This window comes from Zootoca vivipara, chromosome Z2, assembly GCF_965207765.1.
Source record: "Zootoca vivipara chromosome Z2, rZooViv2.hap1.1, whole genome shotgun sequence".
Lineage (NCBI taxonomy): Eukaryota > Metazoa > Chordata > Lepidosauria > Squamata > Lacertidae > Zootoca > Zootoca vivipara.
The window spans coordinates 22,092,501-22,111,718 of record NC_142585.1 but is presented as its reverse complement, the minus strand read 5'-3'; the positions used below and the strand labels follow the sequence as shown (position 1 = coordinate 22,111,718).

General features: G+C 42.2%; 2 protein-coding genes across 3 annotated transcripts in view; one reads left to right on the top strand and one right to left on the bottom strand.

The window, feature by feature from the left end:
* SH3BGRL (SH3 domain binding glutamate rich protein like) overlaps window positions 1-14,265 on the top strand; it is a 37,857-nt gene extending 23,592 nt beyond the window's left edge. The window contains exons 2-4 of the mRNA XM_035133101.3: window positions 3,134-3,319; window positions 8,330-8,410; window positions 10,819-14,265. Of these exons, the coding sequence (XP_034988992.1) occupies window positions 3,134-3,319; window positions 8,330-8,410; window positions 10,819-10,851 (300 nt within the window). The 3' untranslated portion in view covers window positions 10,852-14,265. The remainder of the gene's footprint in view (window positions 1-3,133; window positions 3,320-8,329; window positions 8,411-10,818) is intronic.
* A 1,444-nt stretch (window positions 14,266-15,709) lies between these two features.
* On the bottom strand, window positions 15,710-18,688 carry LOC118093963 (SH3 domain-binding glutamic acid-rich-like protein 3). 2 transcript variants are annotated; one of them, XM_088664609.1, is made up of 3 exons: window positions 18,580-18,688; window positions 16,466-16,633; window positions 15,710-15,939 (listed from the first exon to the last, which is right to left on the bottom strand). In XM_088664609.1, exons 1-3 carry the CDS (start codon window positions 18,628-18,630, stop codon window positions 15,838-15,840), a joined length of 321 nt encoding a protein of 106 aa, XP_088520735.1. In that variant the 5' UTR covers window positions 18,631-18,688; the 3' UTR covers window positions 15,710-15,837. The 2 variants fall into 2 exon arrangements, with proteins under 2 accessions (XP_088520735.1, XP_034989721.1); XM_035133830.3 differs by having other exon boundaries at window positions 18,441-18,623.
* Between the last annotated feature and the right edge of the window lie 530 nt (window positions 18,689-19,218).

The following is a 19,218-nucleotide window of genomic DNA, read 5'->3' as shown; positions in this document are numbered from 1 at the left end:
TTTTCCATCTTGGAGCTAATACCATTCTGGCCGCTGTGGTGGCATACATGAATAATCTTTGGTCATTCTTATTAATTTCACTTCCTATTAGCCCCAACAAAAAGGCTTCCGGTTTCTTAGGGAAAGTATATTTTAGCATCTTTTTTAATTCATTGTATATTAACTCCCAGAATGTTTTTACTTTTTCACACAGCACACCACACTTCCGTGACTCTTACCTGAGCCGTGGACACATCCTTTTAGGGCAGATGGGGTGCCAACCTGCCGTCTTATATCCAGTCCAAGAGACGGTACTGGTTGCCAGCCTATTATTCCCCCTTACCCTCCATGTCACCCTCAGTAGGTAGGAGAATGGAGACATAACTAGAGTTAGCTGGCTCTGTTGGTCATTGTCTCTGGCTCCCCCTACTACTACTGGGCTCCCCCCTACTACTGGGGTCCTTGCCTTTTGCCCTACCTACCATCACTATTCCCGAGTTCACTGCGTGACATGAATTTCTTTTTCTACTCTGTCTTGCTGTTGGTCTGATTTGTGTTCAAGAATCATTCTGTCTTGTGCCTGCTCTATAGCTGATTGGCACTCTAGAAGCGATCCTGCCGAGACTTAAAGCCCTCTCCTCCCCCACTCCCGCTGGAAGGACATTTTGCCAAATAAAGAATTTTAAAAAGCAGACAGAAAGTTGATGTGGGCTGTTGTGTGGGTTTTCTCCGTCCTCTAGAGAGTGATCTCATTTTAGCATGTTTATTACTCTTGCGTTTAGTAAGCAAAGCTTTTTAAAAAAACCTTTGAAATTGTCAAGCATTCCAAATATTCCAGAGAGCAGAATCATTTCTGGATTGTTTAATTAATTTTGAAAGTATCCCACAGTGTGACTGGCCATTGACATAGTCCCTTGTCAAAAGGTGTGGTTTTTTTTTTTTTTTGGTTTTCTCTTTAAAGATCTGTTTTAATTTTCTCCTCTATGTCTGTTCTTTGACAGTGCAAGTTACATCCCCTTGCTTGCATGACCCTGTACATTCATATTTCCTTTCTGCAAAACAAAAAACAAAAAACTATGAGGATTAGTTAAGGCAGCCTTGCATTATAGCACTACCTTCATAGCCATAGGTGACAAGGAATTGTGTGCAGGCATGTTAGTAGGCTGGTGAAGGTTGGCTTAGACAATATTGTCTGTTGGACTTGCTCTACACGTGCAGCAGAATGAGGTGGTAGAATGGCTGTAGCCTTTCTGTGTGTGTGTGTGTGTGTGTGTGTGTGTGTGTGTGTGTGTGTGAAAATGCAACAAATACCTTCTAGCAGAGAGAAAACTAGGACATCAGAGAGGTCATTCTAGCCCAAGCCCTTTGCCTGTTGTGCTGGTTTTCTATTTTCAAGGAAGGAGCTGTAATGCCAAGGCAACATTCAGACTTGCAGTCTCAATTAGTCCAGTTCATTTCCCCATCTTGTTCTGCTGCATGCGTAGACCATGCCTCTGCCTTCATCCTTCATGTCACTGCAGTGTACATATCTCAGTGAGCAACCTACCAGAAGCTTCAGATGTAAGAATCAACTTGTATTTCTCCCTCTTGCTTCCCCTTTCAGCCTCTATACTCCAGCATGCCAAGGAGCTCAGCTACCATATTTGGAGCTTGTCTGCCTCTCTTCTGACCTCACATCTGCTCAGTGGAGGATTTGGGTGTTTTTACTTGTCCAAATATGGGAAAGCTGCTTGAAGAGTCCAGCATCTGGCCTGAATCGGAAGTAACACAGTGTTTGTTGTGCTGCTTTTCTTAACAGTAGTTTCATTAGCTTAAAGCCAGCCTCTTTTTTTATCTTACTTTCTAGTGACAGCAGATGGACAGATGTGCTGTCTGAATCCTACAGTTTCATTAAACCAACATAGGAAGCTGTCTTTATACTGAGTAAGACCACTGATCTATCTAGCCCAGTATTGTTTACACTGATGGGCAGCAGCTCTCCTGTCCCTACCTAGAGATTCCAAAAACTGAATCTGGGATCTTTTGCATGCAGAGCAGATGTTCAACTACTGAGCTTTTGGCCCTTCCTGTAAAGGAGTGTATCCTCCATTGTCTCTCAAGACAGATGGATGCCAATAACCCAGGATATTATCCAGTCATGAGTGAATAAATAATGTAGGTAACATTTGGGTGAGAAATGATAGTAACCATGGTTAGATGCTCCTGTAGGCCAGGAGTAGTTCGTTTTTTTATTTGTATGACAACCTATCCTTAGAAACATGCCTGTGCATTATGATTGGCCTTGGAGAACCTCCTCGTAGCCCCATAGCTGTCAACTTTCGGATTTGAAAATAAGGGATCAGCAGCCTCACCTGTCCCGGGGACAGTCTATGGTGTATCTAACAATCCAGGATAGCAGCGGGAAACGGCGCTGGAATAAGGGAATTTCCAGCAAAAAAAGGGAAGGTTGACAGCTGTGGCTTGGAATAAGGGAGTTTCCCGCAAAAAAAGGGGAGGGTTGACAGCTATGAGTCCCACCCATAATAGCAATTTGGTTGCTGGTCACCAGCTTAGGTTGGTATGCCAAATGTGCCCCTTCCTGGACAGGGATAGCTTGGCCACCGGGATTCATGCACTGATAACTTCACAATTGGATTGCTGCAATGCCTTCTTTGGGGGGCTTCCCTTGAGTCTGGTCCATAAGGTGTAGCTGGTGACCATGATGATGATTGCAGCACCCAGTCGTGTACATTATTGCACCTGTGCTGAGGGAACCTCAGTGCCTGACAATCAGTTACAGGGACATGTTCAATATATTGTTACTAATATATAAAGCCCTGAACGACTTGAGACCAGGTTACCTGAAAGTCTGCCTTTCCTTCTGTATAGACTTGCAAAATCACTTAGATTGCCTGGGGAGATTTTACTCCTGGTACCTCTCACTACAGAAGAGTATTATAGGGTGGTAAACCAAAAATGGGCATTTCCCACCACTGCCCCAGCATTGTGAGGCACTTCCTTCCGTTGCACATGAAACATCATCCATCAGTTGCTTCAGAATGTCTTGTAAAGACATACCTCTCCCCACCCCGACTTTCCCTGATCCATGAGATTTGATCCTGTTATTACTAAATTTCTATTCCTGCCTGATTCATATGTATATATTTTGTTCCAGATTAAAAAGGAACAGCAGGACGTGTGTGGCTTTTTGGAAGTCAACAAGATAGAGTTCGAGGAGAAGGACATTGCGGCCAATGAAGAGAACCGCAAATGGATGCGGGAGAACATCCCTGAAAACTGCCGGCCGACCAGTGGGAATCCTTTGCCCCCACGAATCTTTAATGACTGCCGGTACCTTGGGGTGAGAACCAGGCCTCTCTTACCTGCCTTTTGGAAGGATACAGTGGGAAATTCTCCTGTGCAAGCCCTGAAATTAGGGCAGAGAAAAAATCCTCCATCCTAGTCCAAAACTGAACATCCAATTTTCAGGAGCCAGATTTCGGTTGGGGGAGGGGATATTTTGACAGGGGGCAGCGGTTTCTTTTTCGTGTCCTCCTTTTTTGTACTTTGTATTAAAGGTTTGGCGAAGGAGTGTAGCTCTGTCGTAGAGCATCTGCTTTGCACACAGAAAGCCTTTGGTTCAATCCCTAGCAATCTCTAGGTAGTCAGTGTAAACAATGCTGATCTACATGGACCCATGATCTGACTCAGCATAAAACAGCTTCATATATAGATGGTTACAAATATAACAGTTACAAACAGGTTAAAAAGCCTGTCAATCTTCCAAGACCCCCAAAGGTTTTCTGATTAAATTTAAAACCATGTCGTCGTCTTCTCGGTGATCACTCATAGCCAAGTAAGATTGTCTTCCATGAACACGGTCTTAACATTGAGTCTGTAAGTGACTGTGGAGGCCAATTGGTTTCCAGGCGGGAGTTGATCACGGTGAGGATTTGCCAAGCGTGCATTCTCCTCTTAGCTCATTTCTCCCTTTTTGAGTTTGAGCGTCTTCAAAGTCCATGACAGCTTTGGTAAAGGCTGTTCTCCTTTTGGAGCGCTTGCAGGCCAGTGTTTCTCAATTGTTGGTGTTCTGTAGTACATTTTTTAAAAAATTGCCTTGTGAGAGTCTTTAAACCTCTTTTGTTGTCCACTGGTATTTCGCTTTCCATTCTTAAGTTGGGAATAGAGTAGTTGCTTTGGAAGACGATAATCAGGCATCTGAACAACATGACCAGTCCAACAAAGTTGATGTTGAAGAATCATTGCTTTGACACTGGTGATCTTTGCTTCATCCAGTACACTGGCATTAGTTAGCCTGTCTTCCCAGGAACCTTTTCAGGAGTTAAAACCATGTAATAAGTTGCCCAGTGTGTAAAAACCCTGCAGTATGCTCATATTCTAACCCCTTTCTCCTGTTTTCTTGTGGCTGATCTGGAGCTTTCTGTGTTACTCCCGTGGTACTCATAAGACAAGACTCTGCTTTAGGTGCCTGGCCTTTCTGACTTGAAGACATGCAAAATGTTTTGCCCTTAATGGCAGCTCCTTGGCTAACTTCACTTTGGTTCTCACATGTGACCTGCCTGAGATATGTGACCTTTGGTGGGGGAGGCTTTGCATTAAAGAGCTAGGCTGATTACATCACAGGGGGAACTGAAAAACCTCCCGCTGGCTCCATTAAACACTAGTATTTTCTCAACTGCAGTTGCAAAATTACTGCTTTCCTCTGTCACACTTGGCAATATAGAATCAACCTGACTGAATCCAGCAATGTGTTGTGTGTCGCTGGTGATGGTTAATTAATAATAATAATTGAAAGGAAATGGTGTATCTGGGTGGTCTATTTTTTGTTATCCTTTCCCTTCTAGGGGTAAGTCCACCAGCTGTCACTTAAAAACAGCAACTATACCTTACCAAAAGACATTATACTGTATTTGCTTAAGCAGTGTACAGGCTTGAACTTTCCCTGGCACAAATTGGATCCAGTCCCACTACAATGTGGAAATGTCTAGCTTCCCCTTTTGCTTTTGGCTTCCTATTTGAGTTAACTTAGATTTTCATCATTTAAGACACAGAAAGTGTTGGGATTTACCAGTGTCATCCTATGCAATACCTACTCAGAAATAATTTCCATTCACTCCAGGCAAATCTGTACAGGATTGCAGCATCAATCTCCTCCCATGTTTTTATTCAAATTTTTCGTTTTTAAATAGGATGCTGATTATTATCATTTTTAAGAAAAAGAGTTCTGCTTCAAAAGATAAGATAGTTATTTGATGGGTTTTGTTTGTTTTCTTTAAAAAAAGATTTATACACCACCTAATTTTTTAAAAAAACAACAACCAAATCCTCTAACTGGTTCGCAGTTTTAAAAACTGGCAGTTTTAAAAACAAATATTGGGTAGATTTCAGGTGGTGTTGAAAACAGTACAGTGAAGGTGCCTATCCAGAGAATAGGGGAGTGTGCCACACTAAAAGACTGATTCATTACAAGCGCAGAAAAGTTACGGACAGATGCATAGCCTCTCATTTCTGTAGTACAACTCGATAGCAAAAAATTGAGATGCTCACGGTTGGCATCTTCCAGGGTGTCAGTTGGGCAGTGGGGGGTGAGGGGAACACCTGTGTCTTCTGCAAGTATCAGATGTTGGTCCAAATGTCAGTGAAGCCTAGTGGGCAATTATCCAGTCCTTTTAGAACCTGGAGGAGGAAGAAACAGAGTAGGAGTTTCAAGATGCATGTATTGCTGTTGCCATGGATACTGAGACCTACTGTCTTGGCACCATGTTCAAGCTATACTGTACATTGTTAATGTTAGAAATTTTGGAGCTTAATGCTGTATTTGGGAACTAGACGATTGCCAGACATTCTAATTCCCAGCCCGCACTAGATATGGCAACTTTTCAAGGAGGCTCTTCTCATGAAGGGTGGGTAAGAAATTAGAATATAATAATAAAAACTATTACACACACACACACACACACACACACACACACTTTAAACAAAATAATAAATAATAAAAAATCCTTCCAGTAGCACCTTAGAGACCAACTAAGTTTGTCATTGGTATGAGCTTTCGTGTGCATGCACACTTCTTCAGATACCTGCTTTTTTATATGCTCAAGTTAGTTTATAAAAATGCAACTTAGCAATTAAAGAAGGGGGGATCCTAAAAAACTGTAAGGTATCATCTTCACTTTATTTGTATGCTGTCTTTCCACAAAAGAATTATGCTTACAATAGCGGTGTGGAGCTTTTGTCAATGAAAACAGCAATACTGTACATCATAAAATCAACAATTGCAAGAACAATTTCATAATAACACCAACAATAAAAGGGTAGTGCATACGTTACAATAAAAAAACTGTTCAATCACATCCAAACAAACAAACAAACAAACCACACCCCAAGTTTTTTTAAAAAAAATATTGGCTAGGTTACATTTACGTAGGCAGTATACAAATATCACTTTCTCCTGAGGCTAATTGAAACGAGCAATCCTGTGATGTCGAAATACATCAATAAATCCAACTCACTGTCACTCCAAACTGGGGTGCCAACTTGAATAAAATAGAGGGGGGGTTGGTAAGCCCCGCCCTGTATAATCAGTCACATGACGCAGTGCATGGATGCCATTTAAATGGCAATGCCCATCAACTTTGGGGGCCCCCAGCCCACTCAAATATTTTATTGGTTTTTTTTGAAGATCCCTTGGCCCCTGAGAGTTGGCTCCTATGATTCCAAAGCCTTTCCAGACATGTGGGCTTTGTACCAATTTCTGAATGCCAGGAGTATATAACTAAGTTGCCTAAGGGGAGAGCATTCAACCATTATGGGGCCATTACCCCAAAGGCCCTCATTTGAGCAATGGGTGGCATTGCTTCCTGTATTGAGGGAACATGGAACTAAGGCTATGAAAATGATGTTAATAGGCAGGCAGGTTCCAGCAAACTTCCTGGAGGCATCTGGCTGTGAGAACAGAAAACTGAACAACCCTGTTTCCCCTATTTTAAGATGTAGTCATAAAATAAGCCATAGCAGGATTTTTAAGCATTCAGGGAATATAAGCAATACCCCCAAAATAAGGCATAGTGATAGGCGCAGCAGCAATGCCGGCCGCGGCAGGAGGTAAAAAATAAGACATCCCCTGAAAATAAGCCATAGTGAGGTTTTTTGTTTTTTTGTTTGGAGGAAAAATAAATATAAGACGGTGTCTTATTTTAGGAGAAACACGGTAGTTAGGCCTTTGATCAGTTCATACAAGATCTCAGGGTGTGGTCCAAAAAGCTAGTTGATATAATTTGCTGAAGCTGAGTGGGTTGGGATCTAGTCATTGTCCAAATTGGGAGACTGACTTGGGAGTCCATATATGTTGCCTTGAGTTCCAAGGAAGAAATTTAGAGGGAAAATATTAAAAGCACCAAAATGTTCAAAGCACTACACATATATTAAAAGATAATACAACCACTTGAAGCATAGCTGCCAAGTTATCCCTTATTTTAAGGGATTTTCCCTTATGCTGAATAGGCTTCCTCGCGAGAAAAGGGAAAACTTGGCAGCTATGACTTGAAGGCATGATAAAAAAAGAAAAAAAGGAATGAGGTGGAAAAAGGAACGGTAACAGCTTCTCCTTTATTGGCCAATAAGAGCCAGGTTGGTCTCTTGCTTAACATGATGCTCTTTCCAGGAGGCATGGAGTGCAGCTCCCAGCGGCCTTTGGGACCCTGGCTGATGGCACAGGCCAGAGTATGTTTCATTTTTGTTTTGTGGTCCTAGGGCAACTGGCAGTGGGAGTAGAGTGTTCTTTCTTGAAGGAAGGGGGGTAGCAACTCAATCAATCCCACCTACAAATGCAGCTAATGAAGAACAGGATACCGTGTCCTTCATAACCTGGGGCCCTAGTTATCTTAGAGAACACGTCTCCACGCATGAGCCCCCACCTACCATATCTCAAAGACTAGCCCAGGGTTCACTAGTCTTTTTAGATGTTGGGGTGAGTGCCTTCTGATTACTCCCCGCTCCTCCAGATCAGCCCCTCCTTGAGAGAGTGGGGAGGGGGGAGAGAGAAGAAGCACTTACGCAAACATTTTGCTTTTCCAAAGTGTAAACGTTGGAACCAGTAGTGTTAATCTGAGTCTTGAAAAGGATGTAGAGTTGAAAAAGGAAGTGGGTAGGAGTGTGGAGAAGAAGATAACCGTCTTCACAACCAAGGGGGCATTGAGCGAGAATGGTTTTTGCAAGTGTCAGGGGAAGACTTCAATGGGCTCTACTGTGCCCAAGGGTGCCATGTTGGTGACTCTTAGATTAGCCATTCTAACTTGATTGTTATTGCTGGAATGTTGATTCTCTTTCTGCTTTTTTTTTAATCTGAAAGAACTATGAAGATTTCTTCGAAGCTAGAGAGAATAATGCGGTATACGCCTTTTTAGGCTTGACTGCCCCACCTGGTTCCAAGGTATGTATAATTTCATCTTAATGCCTGCTTTTTTCAGACTGGTATTTGCATAAATATTTTCACTTCTTTAGAAAGACATCATATGGTTCTAAAGGAAGATTTCTACTTGCTTTCACAAAGTCAAGCTATGTGCTTTTGCAGAAAGCATCTACGGAGGATCACTATCCAGATAATGACTGCAGCATTAGGGGCACCTAACCCTCTGCACCATTGTCCCACTGAAAATCACCCCACCTCCAACACACACACACACACACACACACACAAACTGCTAATTGCACCAATGGTGCTGTGTATTGCTGGTATACCCTTGATGGGGCAGTATTGCAGGGAGGAAAGGGTTAAAGCTACCCCCCCTCTTTAGCCCTGATCCAGGTTGGCTGCTTTTTCTGGCAGAAATCCAGTTCTTACCATGAATCTGGTTCTTACCATAAAGTGTGGGAAAGAGAGGAGGTGGGTAGGGAAACAATCCACAAGAGGGGATAGGAGAGGGAGTCCTTAAAAATCAGAACTTGCTAAAGCGTTTGTTATAAAGGTGAATGTTAGCCATGAAATATCTGAACATTCTTGGAACATGCTGTCTCTTTGTAATAGACTTTTGCCTTAGGTAGTTTACAGACTTGTTTTCTGTAGCTGTCTAGGTTAGTTAAGCACTGGATTCCTGTGAGAGGTCTTGAAATGGAAAAATTCTTTTCTGATTTCAGTCAGATGAGATGGGATTAGCTTACCTGCTAGCATTCTTCTATGTAAACACGTTAGAAGACTCATTGATTCGCTATCAAGCGTTCACAGTGCTACATTTTCTCTCCAGCCCACCTTTTGATCTGATAAGTTGGTTCTTAAGGTTATTAGCTGTCATGCTTATTGACTCCTTGAAGGGGGGGGATTTGAAAATATCTAGCATTTGTATTGTGAATCATTGCTTTCTGTGTATGTGTGTGTTTTGGTTATATCTCTCGCACACAGAGAGACACACCCCAGTTTCCCTGAAAAGAAACTGTGTGGGATATATCTTGACTTTTCAAAACCTAGCTACTGAATTGCTGATTACAGGATTTGAGTATACACAAAAAATGTTCATGTGATGTCCTTGCAAACATACCTGAGAGCCAGGATTGGCCCTGCCAAGTACATATCTTCTGAAAACCTGGGTGGTTCTTTTTTACACACACACACACACACGTATAAATTTGCTTAAAACATACCCAAAGCAATAACTTAGTGCAAAATAAAAAAGTCATGGTTTATAAAATGGAAATATCTAGAAATGTGCTGGTTTAAAAACTCATCACCAACAACAGCAAAAAATGGAGTTCACAATCCAGGAAACACATAGGAAAGGAGCCTAGGAATGTAGCTGTTGAGCATCTCTAGGGAGGACATTCTGGGTTTGCTGTTGCACAAATTAGGTATCTGAAGAAGTGTGCATGCACACGAAAACTCATACCAAAATAAAAACTTAGTTGGTCTTTAAGGTGCTACTGAAGGAATTTTTTTATTGCACAAATTAGAATTTATTGCACAAATTAGAACTTAAGACTTTTGACAAATATAGGATAAAGAGACACTGAAACAGGTTCTTCCAGGGGTGCTAGTTCCTATTGGGACTAGTAGGGTGGTAGGAAGGTAAGCAGAGCTAGAACCAATGATAGCCAGAGCCCACTAATTTTAGCTTTGTACCCATCCTCCTCCTTCCTGCTGAGCTCTGCAAGGGGAAGACCAAGACTAAGGAGGAGGAAGCTGGCAGGCTTTGCCTGTAAGTAAGAAGTCAGGCAGGCAAGTGGGGGGTAGCTGAGAACGGACTGCAGTTGGTGGGGCAGTGTCCTGTCCACCCTAGTGGATCAGCCTCTGTTCAGATATGCTCTGAGCTCACCTTGAAACATGAACTTTCAGGCATTTAAGTGACTTGGGTTGCGATCCTAACCACAATGGGACTTGTTTCTGAGCAGACATGGTTAGGATCGCACGGCCAAGTACTAGCTGAAGCCCTGCCATCTTGCCCTTTTCCACTGGTTCCATGGCCTCCTACTGCCAGCCACTCCCTGCCCACTATTGTTGCAGAAGACAGAAGCAGCAATGAGCAACAGAGCCAGTGTGAAAGGGGCAAGACTATGCCGTTCCAGCCCGTGTTTAAGCTAGTCTGCCTTTCATGTCCTATACACTCCCTGGCTAGCAATGTGCTAGCACACAGTGTCTCCTTGGGCCTGTGAGTGATAAGCTGAGATCAGTGGGAATTCTGCCATTTACACAATGTGGCTTTGTTATTTGCCCAAGTTGCGCCACAATTTTTCCTTTCTTGTCTGTCATCAAAACAAACACACGTGTCCAAGTTGTCATTGTTTTCTTTTAATAGTAATAACACCCTTGCATTTTGTTTATTCATGACGTTATTATTGTTGTTGTTCTAGGAGGCAGAAGCCCTGGCGAAGCAAGAAGCGTGAATATTTTCCCCTGTGCCTAAAGCCTTAAATGTTCTGCAAAGAGAAATTTCAACAGCTTTTTGATACAATAGCAAAATTATCTCTGCTTCAAGAATTCCGCCCCACCCCCTGTGCTGATTGCTGCACACGGCATCCCACTATACATGAATATAAAATGGAAAATGCCAAGTGAAAACTCAAACTTGCCATGAAGACAAAGGATGTCATTAAAGGAAGTGTTTAGAAATCATGATTTCCCCCCCACTTGTTCACCCAAGTAGTGCAATCTGCTTTTTGGCAATTGTGTATTTTTTATTGGTAAACATAAAAAACACCCCACCTTATTTTACTATTATTAATGCAAATCTGTAGTTATACAGTACTTGTAGATCCAACAGCTGAAACAACAGCAAATAATTCTGTTAATCAACGCCAGTGCCTCGAAAACATTACTGAAAAATAATGTTGGTGTCTCTTTAAATGTGATTTTTGAAATAAAAAAGTTAATATGTAGTGTAGTAATAGTTGTAGTTGCTTGCTGAGGTTAGGGTATTTCTTCATTTGTAGATGCATTTTGAAATTGTCTGCTGTAATTTTTAAAAATGCCTTATGATTCTCATTGGAGTGACCAATGTGAGGAATTCTCACAAACTCGAGGTTTGATTACATTATAATATATCTGCTTCTCAAGGACCTGAAAACGCCTACTTGTGCAAGATTTTAGTGCAGTCACGGTGAAAGGTGCATAACAAACCGTATTACAAATAAGCCAAAAAACCCACAAGAATCAAACCTGCTCTGGTCCTCATCTTCTGTAAAATTTGAAGCCTTTCATGCGGCGTTTTGCAAAAAAAACAAAAAACCATTCCACTGTGCTTGTGTATGTTTTAGAACTTGAAAAGCATAATCAAGTTATTGCTATTTGGAATAATAGTCATTCCGAGTAAATCTTCGCTGCTTTGTAGGAAGAGAGATACTGAAAGAAATGCCACATCTACAGATATGTCAGCGTGGATTTGCAATGCCATGAAGCTGCTTTCAGCAATCTTTGCCCATCATGTTGATTTTCATTTATTGCAATATTGAGCTGTTATCATGCAACAGGCAATAACCTCACCCAGAAAGCATTCTGGGGGGACTGATTCATCAAGGTCTCTAAGTTAGAAAGTAATATTGAAGACTGTGTGCCAAAGCTCTGATCCAGTGATAGCTTGGCATACACATTTTTCTACTGGCCACAATATACCCGTATCTGTTGTCCCCTTGTATATTGAACAAAGTTGCTTTCTAATCTGTTATCAAGTATCTTCTTTTCAAGCCCCCCCCCTTTAATTGGTGTGTTTATGACTGGGATTCATACCAATTTGCAGGACTGTCTACTGTATGCAAGCGCTCTGAGAATCAGGCTTCCTTTTTAGACATAGCGTAGCTTGTCACCATCTTATCATTTGTTAGACCTGGTTGAGGAGTTTGAGGAGTAAAGTCTCCATGCTTCAGAATATTTGAGAAGACAGTGGAGTTTAAGAGAGAAAGCAGTGATGTGACTTCTATGCTGACCTGTGTTTCCCCCCAATAGAAAATGTTGGATGCAATGTTTGAAGAAATGGGTGCAGCCCAAAAGCAGCTGTTGCCTTATTTTACAGGCTTTGTAATGTAAAAGAGTTGGAAGCACAGCAGCATATGGAGTAGCTTTCACTATTTGCTTTAGCCCAAATGCTGTTTCTGAACAGGTTTCTTAGTATGAGCTCTGTTTGGATTGGAAAATATGTTTCTTTCTCCCCTCTTCTGCATGGATTCTCCTTTCTGTCTTTTGGGATGTGATTACTATAGCTTGCGGTTACATCTGAATGAGAAAACTATGGGTTATTGCTTGCTTGCAAGTTATGGGTTGCAAACCTACTTCCATCCATAGTCTCAAATCATTGCTTAGAGGGTCTTGCTGTCCATTCTTTTCCTAATTATTCATACCATTGAAACAAGAAACCAGGACCACTTCCAGACAACTGCAGTTGGGATTCAGTTGCATGCCAGCAAATCTAGGCTACACCTTTAATGTGGATTTGGTACTCCTGAACAATAAACCTACTTCCCCCACTCTAAATGATTTTCTTTTGAAAGGATGTGATTGGAAAATGCACTGTAAAGTGTAGCATAACAGATGCTTGATGTGATGTAATGTAACGCCCCCCCCAAAAAAAAATACAGAATGAATACTTGACAACAGTGCACACCATATAACTTGCCCACAAACTTTGTGCAAACGAATCAGGTTTAATGCCCAATAAGTCACTTGTCTAGAAGTAACCTAGGAAATGGAAGCGTGACCAGTGCACAAGATAGAAGGAGGGTTACAGAAATCCATAGTATGTTCTTCATTTTCTGGGACTTAATCGGGATGAGGAACCTCAGGCCTGGGAAGCAAATGTACCTTACCTGTGGGATTCTTATCAAGTCACATCACCCTGCTTTATACCTATTTAGTGTTTTTGCCAGGATATAATGTGCCCTTAAGCTCTGATTGTGCTTCTTTCTTTCCTAGATGAACGATACGGAGGGATATGTGAGCAAATTAGCATTTGTTGTTCCACTTTTGCTTCTGTCATCACCCACCACTGGCATGCGGCCCCCAGAAGGTTGTCTAGAAGGTCATGTGGCCCTTTGGCTGAAGAAGGTTCCCCACTCCAGATTAATCATTCATGTTTCAACCAGAATAGGGATATATAGGCAGCAATTTTAATAACTGAAACAGGTGGCCTACACCCATGGGGACCTAATTCACACATTTTATTTGCCCATGTGTGCCCAAAGTAATGTAGGACTGCAGAAAGTAGGGCAAACCAATGCATGGCACTCCTGCATCTTGAAAAAGTAGGCAACCCCAGATGTACATTCAGCACCACTGTGAGAACTAAGCCAAAATCTCCTTTGTAAGCATTTGCCTTTAAACTGCTTTTTGAGACTTGGTAAAATTGAATTCTTTTGCTTTATATTTAAAACCTGAGATAATGTACTCTTTCCTCAAGTAAGGACTTACTTGTTTTTATTAATAATAATCAGGCTTGTCATTTTTAACAGACTTGGGTTTTTTTTAAATTAATGGCTGCCTTTCCTGTTTTTAATGGGGTTAAAAAAAATCCTTCTGTCCACTTCTGTGATCATTCTGGGTCCTGGATTAGGAAATCAAGTCACAAGATGTTCTGGTTCTCTCTCAATATATATATTTTTCATAAGAATTGCTGATTTCTTAGAAGGGTATTTTGTCTTTCTGCTAAGTTAGTCTTAATATTGGTAATCAACACACAGCAATGAAAATTGATTTTTTAAAAAATCTGTAGTAACAGCTGTACTTCTGCATCTTTCCGTTCACTCTGTTTTCTGCTACAGTAGTATGAATTTCATAATAAAGATTTCTACCTGACACACACACATACACAAGCTTTACTGGTGTCTTGTTTATTTGTAATATGCAACATGCTTCCGTGTTAGAGAGACTGTGGTCTTCAGCTTTTCCCTCTTTCCCTTTGCTCCAGCCTACAACAGGGTACCCCACTTCTACTCTGTTCTCTTATATTTAATCATGTATTCTAAAAGCAAACAGAAACGAAGCCCAAATGGGCCACTGACAAACAAGAGGGAAATATTGGCAAGTACTGAAAAACCCTGAGATCTGCTAAACTTAGTATCCACCAAAAGAGTCACAAAATCTTAGCTGATAGAGAGGTAGATGATGTTGGGAGGAGAATGGCTTGCAGTAAATGCACAAGAGAGTTCTGGTTTAGGAAGTGATGATGAACAGCAGCATTTTGGCCCAAACTACATGTGACATTACATACATATTTTTGTATTCAATACACATTAAAATAATAATAATCACAAAGCAGCCCCAGGGTAGTGGTGATAATTACTAGGGTCATAATAGTTGAGATTTGACCCTTTCATAGGCACAAAGCTTTCTTATACCTAGTCACACAAATGGTCCATCTACACTGGCCAGCAGTGGCTCTTCAAAGTTTCAAGCAGGGAACATTCCCACCTGGAGATGGAACCAGGGACCTTCTCTATGCAAGCCAACCCACACCTGCAGCCTACTTTCCTCTATCTAAAATGAAATGCCACAAATAAATGACAAATGAGGAAGGACACATACCCAGGCCCCTTTTCATCTGAACCCCAAACCATCCTGAAGCTCTTGTCTTAATTCTGTGGGCTGTATCGTGTTGTGTATCATGCAGTCTTCAATAAAATAATGTTTATTTCTGTTTGTTTGAAATAGTTCTATGAACTGCCACATTGGGTATACTGTGTTTGAATAGTTAAAACGATGGAATTCGCTCACACATGAAGCAGCAATGTCTATCAATTTGGTTGGCTTTAAAAGAGAAATTAGACACATTCATGGAGGGTAAGGCTAACATGGCTGCTGAGCATGGTAGCTATGCTCTGCCTCCATAGTCGGAGGCAGGATGTTTGTGAATACTGTTTCTGGAAACCACAGGAGATTGCATTCAGATCCTACTTGTGGGCTTCCCATAGGTATCAAATTGACTACTGAGAAGAGGATGCTGAACTATAATGGCCACTGGCCTGATCCAGTGGGCTCCTATGTTCTTAATGGGCATGATACATTAATGGACTATTGCCCATAAGACAAAGGACTGTTAACTGATCAGCTGATTTTGTATACACTTTGGCTGCAGTTTTAATTTAATATTCCATATATATGAGCAATATTTTCCAGTACCTATAGTACCTATATGCAAATGTTTTTCATAGCTGAAAACAATGTGTTTCCAGTTAGCTTCTGAAGAAGGTAGTGCTGAACATTGTTTCACAAAGAAGATGGCATGGCACTTGAAGCAAACATTATCCAGAAACCTGATTTGTCATTTGTGCAACTAACGTATTTATGTCTTGGGATTTTTTTGACACGCAGAATTCACAAATTTCATCTAAGTCAAAAACTGGACAATATTTTAATATCATTTGAAGTCTATGTGGAGCCACATCTCAGATGGAAATCCCTTCTCTTGCAACACTGTCTACCCTTCCTATCTTCAGGAACTTCCCAACTTCTTCATTTTCAGTTGCTTCATACAGCATCTCAAAATCCTAAAAACAAATACAAACAGCCCATTATATAGATTCAAGAAACCAACAAACCTCCTGTTTGGTATGCGTAATGGTTACAGCCACCTTACCCAAGATGGTGTTCTCCAGATGTTGCTGGACTACAACTCCCATCGTTGCTAACCATTGTCTGGAACTTACAAGATTTGTAGTCCCAAAACAGCTGGAGAACATCAGGTTGGGAAAAGTGTGGACCTGGGAGGCATGAATTCAAATCTCCACTCAATTATAAGGCTTGCTGGACCAGTCACTATCTCAACTCAACTTGCCCTCCAGGATTGTTGTAAGAATCATTGACAGAGGGCAATGGTGCTCAGACATTTGAGGAAGTTTGGGCTAAAAATCCAAATAAACAATAGTTCAAATGGATAAAATATAATTGTGGGTTAGCTACTGTTAGAACAGAGTGCAGGACTACATGGAGCTTTGGCTTGATCCAGCAGGTTGTCTCTTATGTATCTTAGCTGCTTCGTGTGTCTTTGTGATTGTGCAGAGTCTGATCTCTTACCCCACAATACTCCTCTCCATTAAATATTTGAGGTGGAATCGCATCTGGCTTCCCAGCTTTGTCCCTCATCTCCTGCAACAAACTTTCACTGATGGACACATCCACTAACTGGTACTTCATACGGTTTCCATCCAGAATGCGAATGACATCAGACTGCCTTTGCTTCACCTAGGCAGAGACAAACATTCCTGTTGAAGATGGTAGTCCTGAATCATGGTGCCTCTCTTACATGAAGGACATTCACCCCCTACCCCATATAGACCTCTAGGTTAGAATCTATTTTTACAGTTCAGAGACACATTTCAGCCACAAACAAAAGCGCTCAAGGAGGGTGAGGAATAGAGCAGGTGAGGGAATGTGGCCTGAGGAGAGGGGAAAGTGGTCTGGGGGATGTGCTGAGAGCCAACTTAGATCAACCAATGAAACATTTGACAATGCCACAACCTACAGGATATCTTAGAATGGTGACTGGTTAATGGTTGTTTCCCACTGTTGTTTTGGGATGTCCTTCCCTGTGCCATTTGTGAAGCATTGTCAGTTATTTGCTTCAGTTTCGTAAAGACTTTTTGCCCAGTTTTCCATGGATCCCTAAAACTGGATCCTCTTTCATTTGACTTTATTTTTAAGGATGCTGTTCTAGTGTTTTATGTTAAGTTAAGCGGTGCTTCCTCACAGGTAAGTGGGGTTAGCATGACTGTCTTAGCTAGAAGTGCAAGGTAGCTTTGTCATCATATTTATGCATGCCGCTATCTAAGGAAGAGTTTCCCATTTGCTGAAGGGACTTTCCCTCCCTGTATTGTTTTTCCCCTTTCTGTCACAGGTGAGGCTGTGTGTGTGTACATTCCTCCACCAATGGCAGACTGGAGCTGGGTGGTGGTGGTGGTAAATCAGGTCAGACAGAAGAAAACATACTGCATAATATTTGGATTTTCTAACAGAGTAGTCAACTATTTGCATGTTGACACAAAGCACTGGGGTTCCAGGGACTTAGCAAAGTGTGGTGTTCTGAATCAAATACTCTGAAGAAGTGCAGAACAACCCTCCCTTAGAGGCAGGTCTGGTGCTCTCATAAGGTCAACTAGGCAGCAGCCAAGGATATAGACCTCAGAGGTGGGTGTATTAGTACTGACCTTTGATGGGCAGTTTTATACAGATTAGTTTTTGTTATAGCTTATACATTTCTGATACCATTTTGCTTTTCTTTTATGTTTTTGAGGAAAGTTTCTCAAAGTTCAAAATTTATAAAAACTTACATAGGCTCAACAATATTGGCAAAAGAGACTTGGCAACTATATCAAACATGCCAAAACTTTGGCACTTGACCTGGAGGAATCAGTGACAAAATTTCCAATGGCACGCAAAGTTAGATTTTGATGTGGCTGAAACTGAAACTTTTAAGAGACATAAATTTCAACATCACAGTTCACAAGAGTATTCGAAATGATTTGTGTGCTAAAACGCTTCCTTTCGTATTTGAGGAATATAATCGAAGATGGTTGTATGGCATAGTCCTGCAATCTAAAATGGAGCAGTTTCAAGTTTTCATATACTTTCTCCTACAAGGTGTCTGTTTTTGAAAATTGAAGTTAGCATTTTTTAATTTGGGGGGCAGGGGAAAGCGCACCCAAGTCATTAGCCTTGCCCAAGACGTGAAATAGCCTGGCACCAGCACCACTTAGAAGAGAGAGCAAGGTTTGTGCATGCGCCTAGATAGATATGTACAGCAAAAGTTAAAGTAGCTGAGAGTAAGGAATGGGCTCCTGATTTTCCAAACGGTGCGTTTGAGCATGTGCAAAGTGCCTTCTGAGTAGACGTGCCATGGGGTTCCTCCAAGTCAGCCCACACCTGTGCCACAAACCCCTCCTATTCCGCGCCAGATGATGGACCCACCTACCCAACCCTCCTTTTGGTGGCTCTATCGCTGCATCCCACGGGGGGCGCGGGGGGTAGGAGCCGTCTCTACCTCTCCTCTCACCTCCCTGGATCCTGTGACACTGGTGTAATAGACCCGAATAGTGCCCATGCTCACACCAGCTAAGGGCCCCGATCCTCGTTCATCCACCTCCTCCGCCCACTTTAATTTTATCTGCTCCGTCCTGGATAAAACTCCCTACCGCTCGCCCGCCCGAGCCACAATCTTCGCAGTTGCTATGGAAACGTAGCATCTCCCGCGATGCCTGGATTTTATTTCCCTGCCCCGTTCTCCGCCTGTATGCTTACCGTACTTTCGGATTGGTCTGCTGGAGCTGCCACTCAAAAAAGGGCCAGCCCTCACAACGCAGGCCGATACGCTCCCACGTCCTTCCGCCTCCTGGTGGTTGCTCTCTGGCGCCCCCAAGCTCGGCTTGCGGGGAACGGCAGGTGTTTTTTGTTGTTTGGAGGAAAAGATTGCGGGAGGGCGCGGGATAACGCTGCTTATACCTTGGCCCGCTGCAGTAACCATTCTTTGCTCTGGTGGTGGGCTCACTGCAGAAGGGGTGGGCAATATAGCGCCCTTCAAGGGTGTTGGATTTCCATCAGCTCCAGCCTGGTGTGGCCAGCAGTTGGGGATGTAGTCCCCAAACCGCCAGAGGGCACCAAGATGGCTAATCCTAGAACTGTCCAGTTGGAAGGAACCCAGGGTCATCTAGTCCAACCCCCTTTTGCAATGCAGGAACCTTAACTGAAGCACCCATTGCAGATGGCTAATCCAACTTCTGCTTTAAAGTCTCCAGCGAAGTTGGAACTTGTAATGAATGGGGGAACAGCCACAG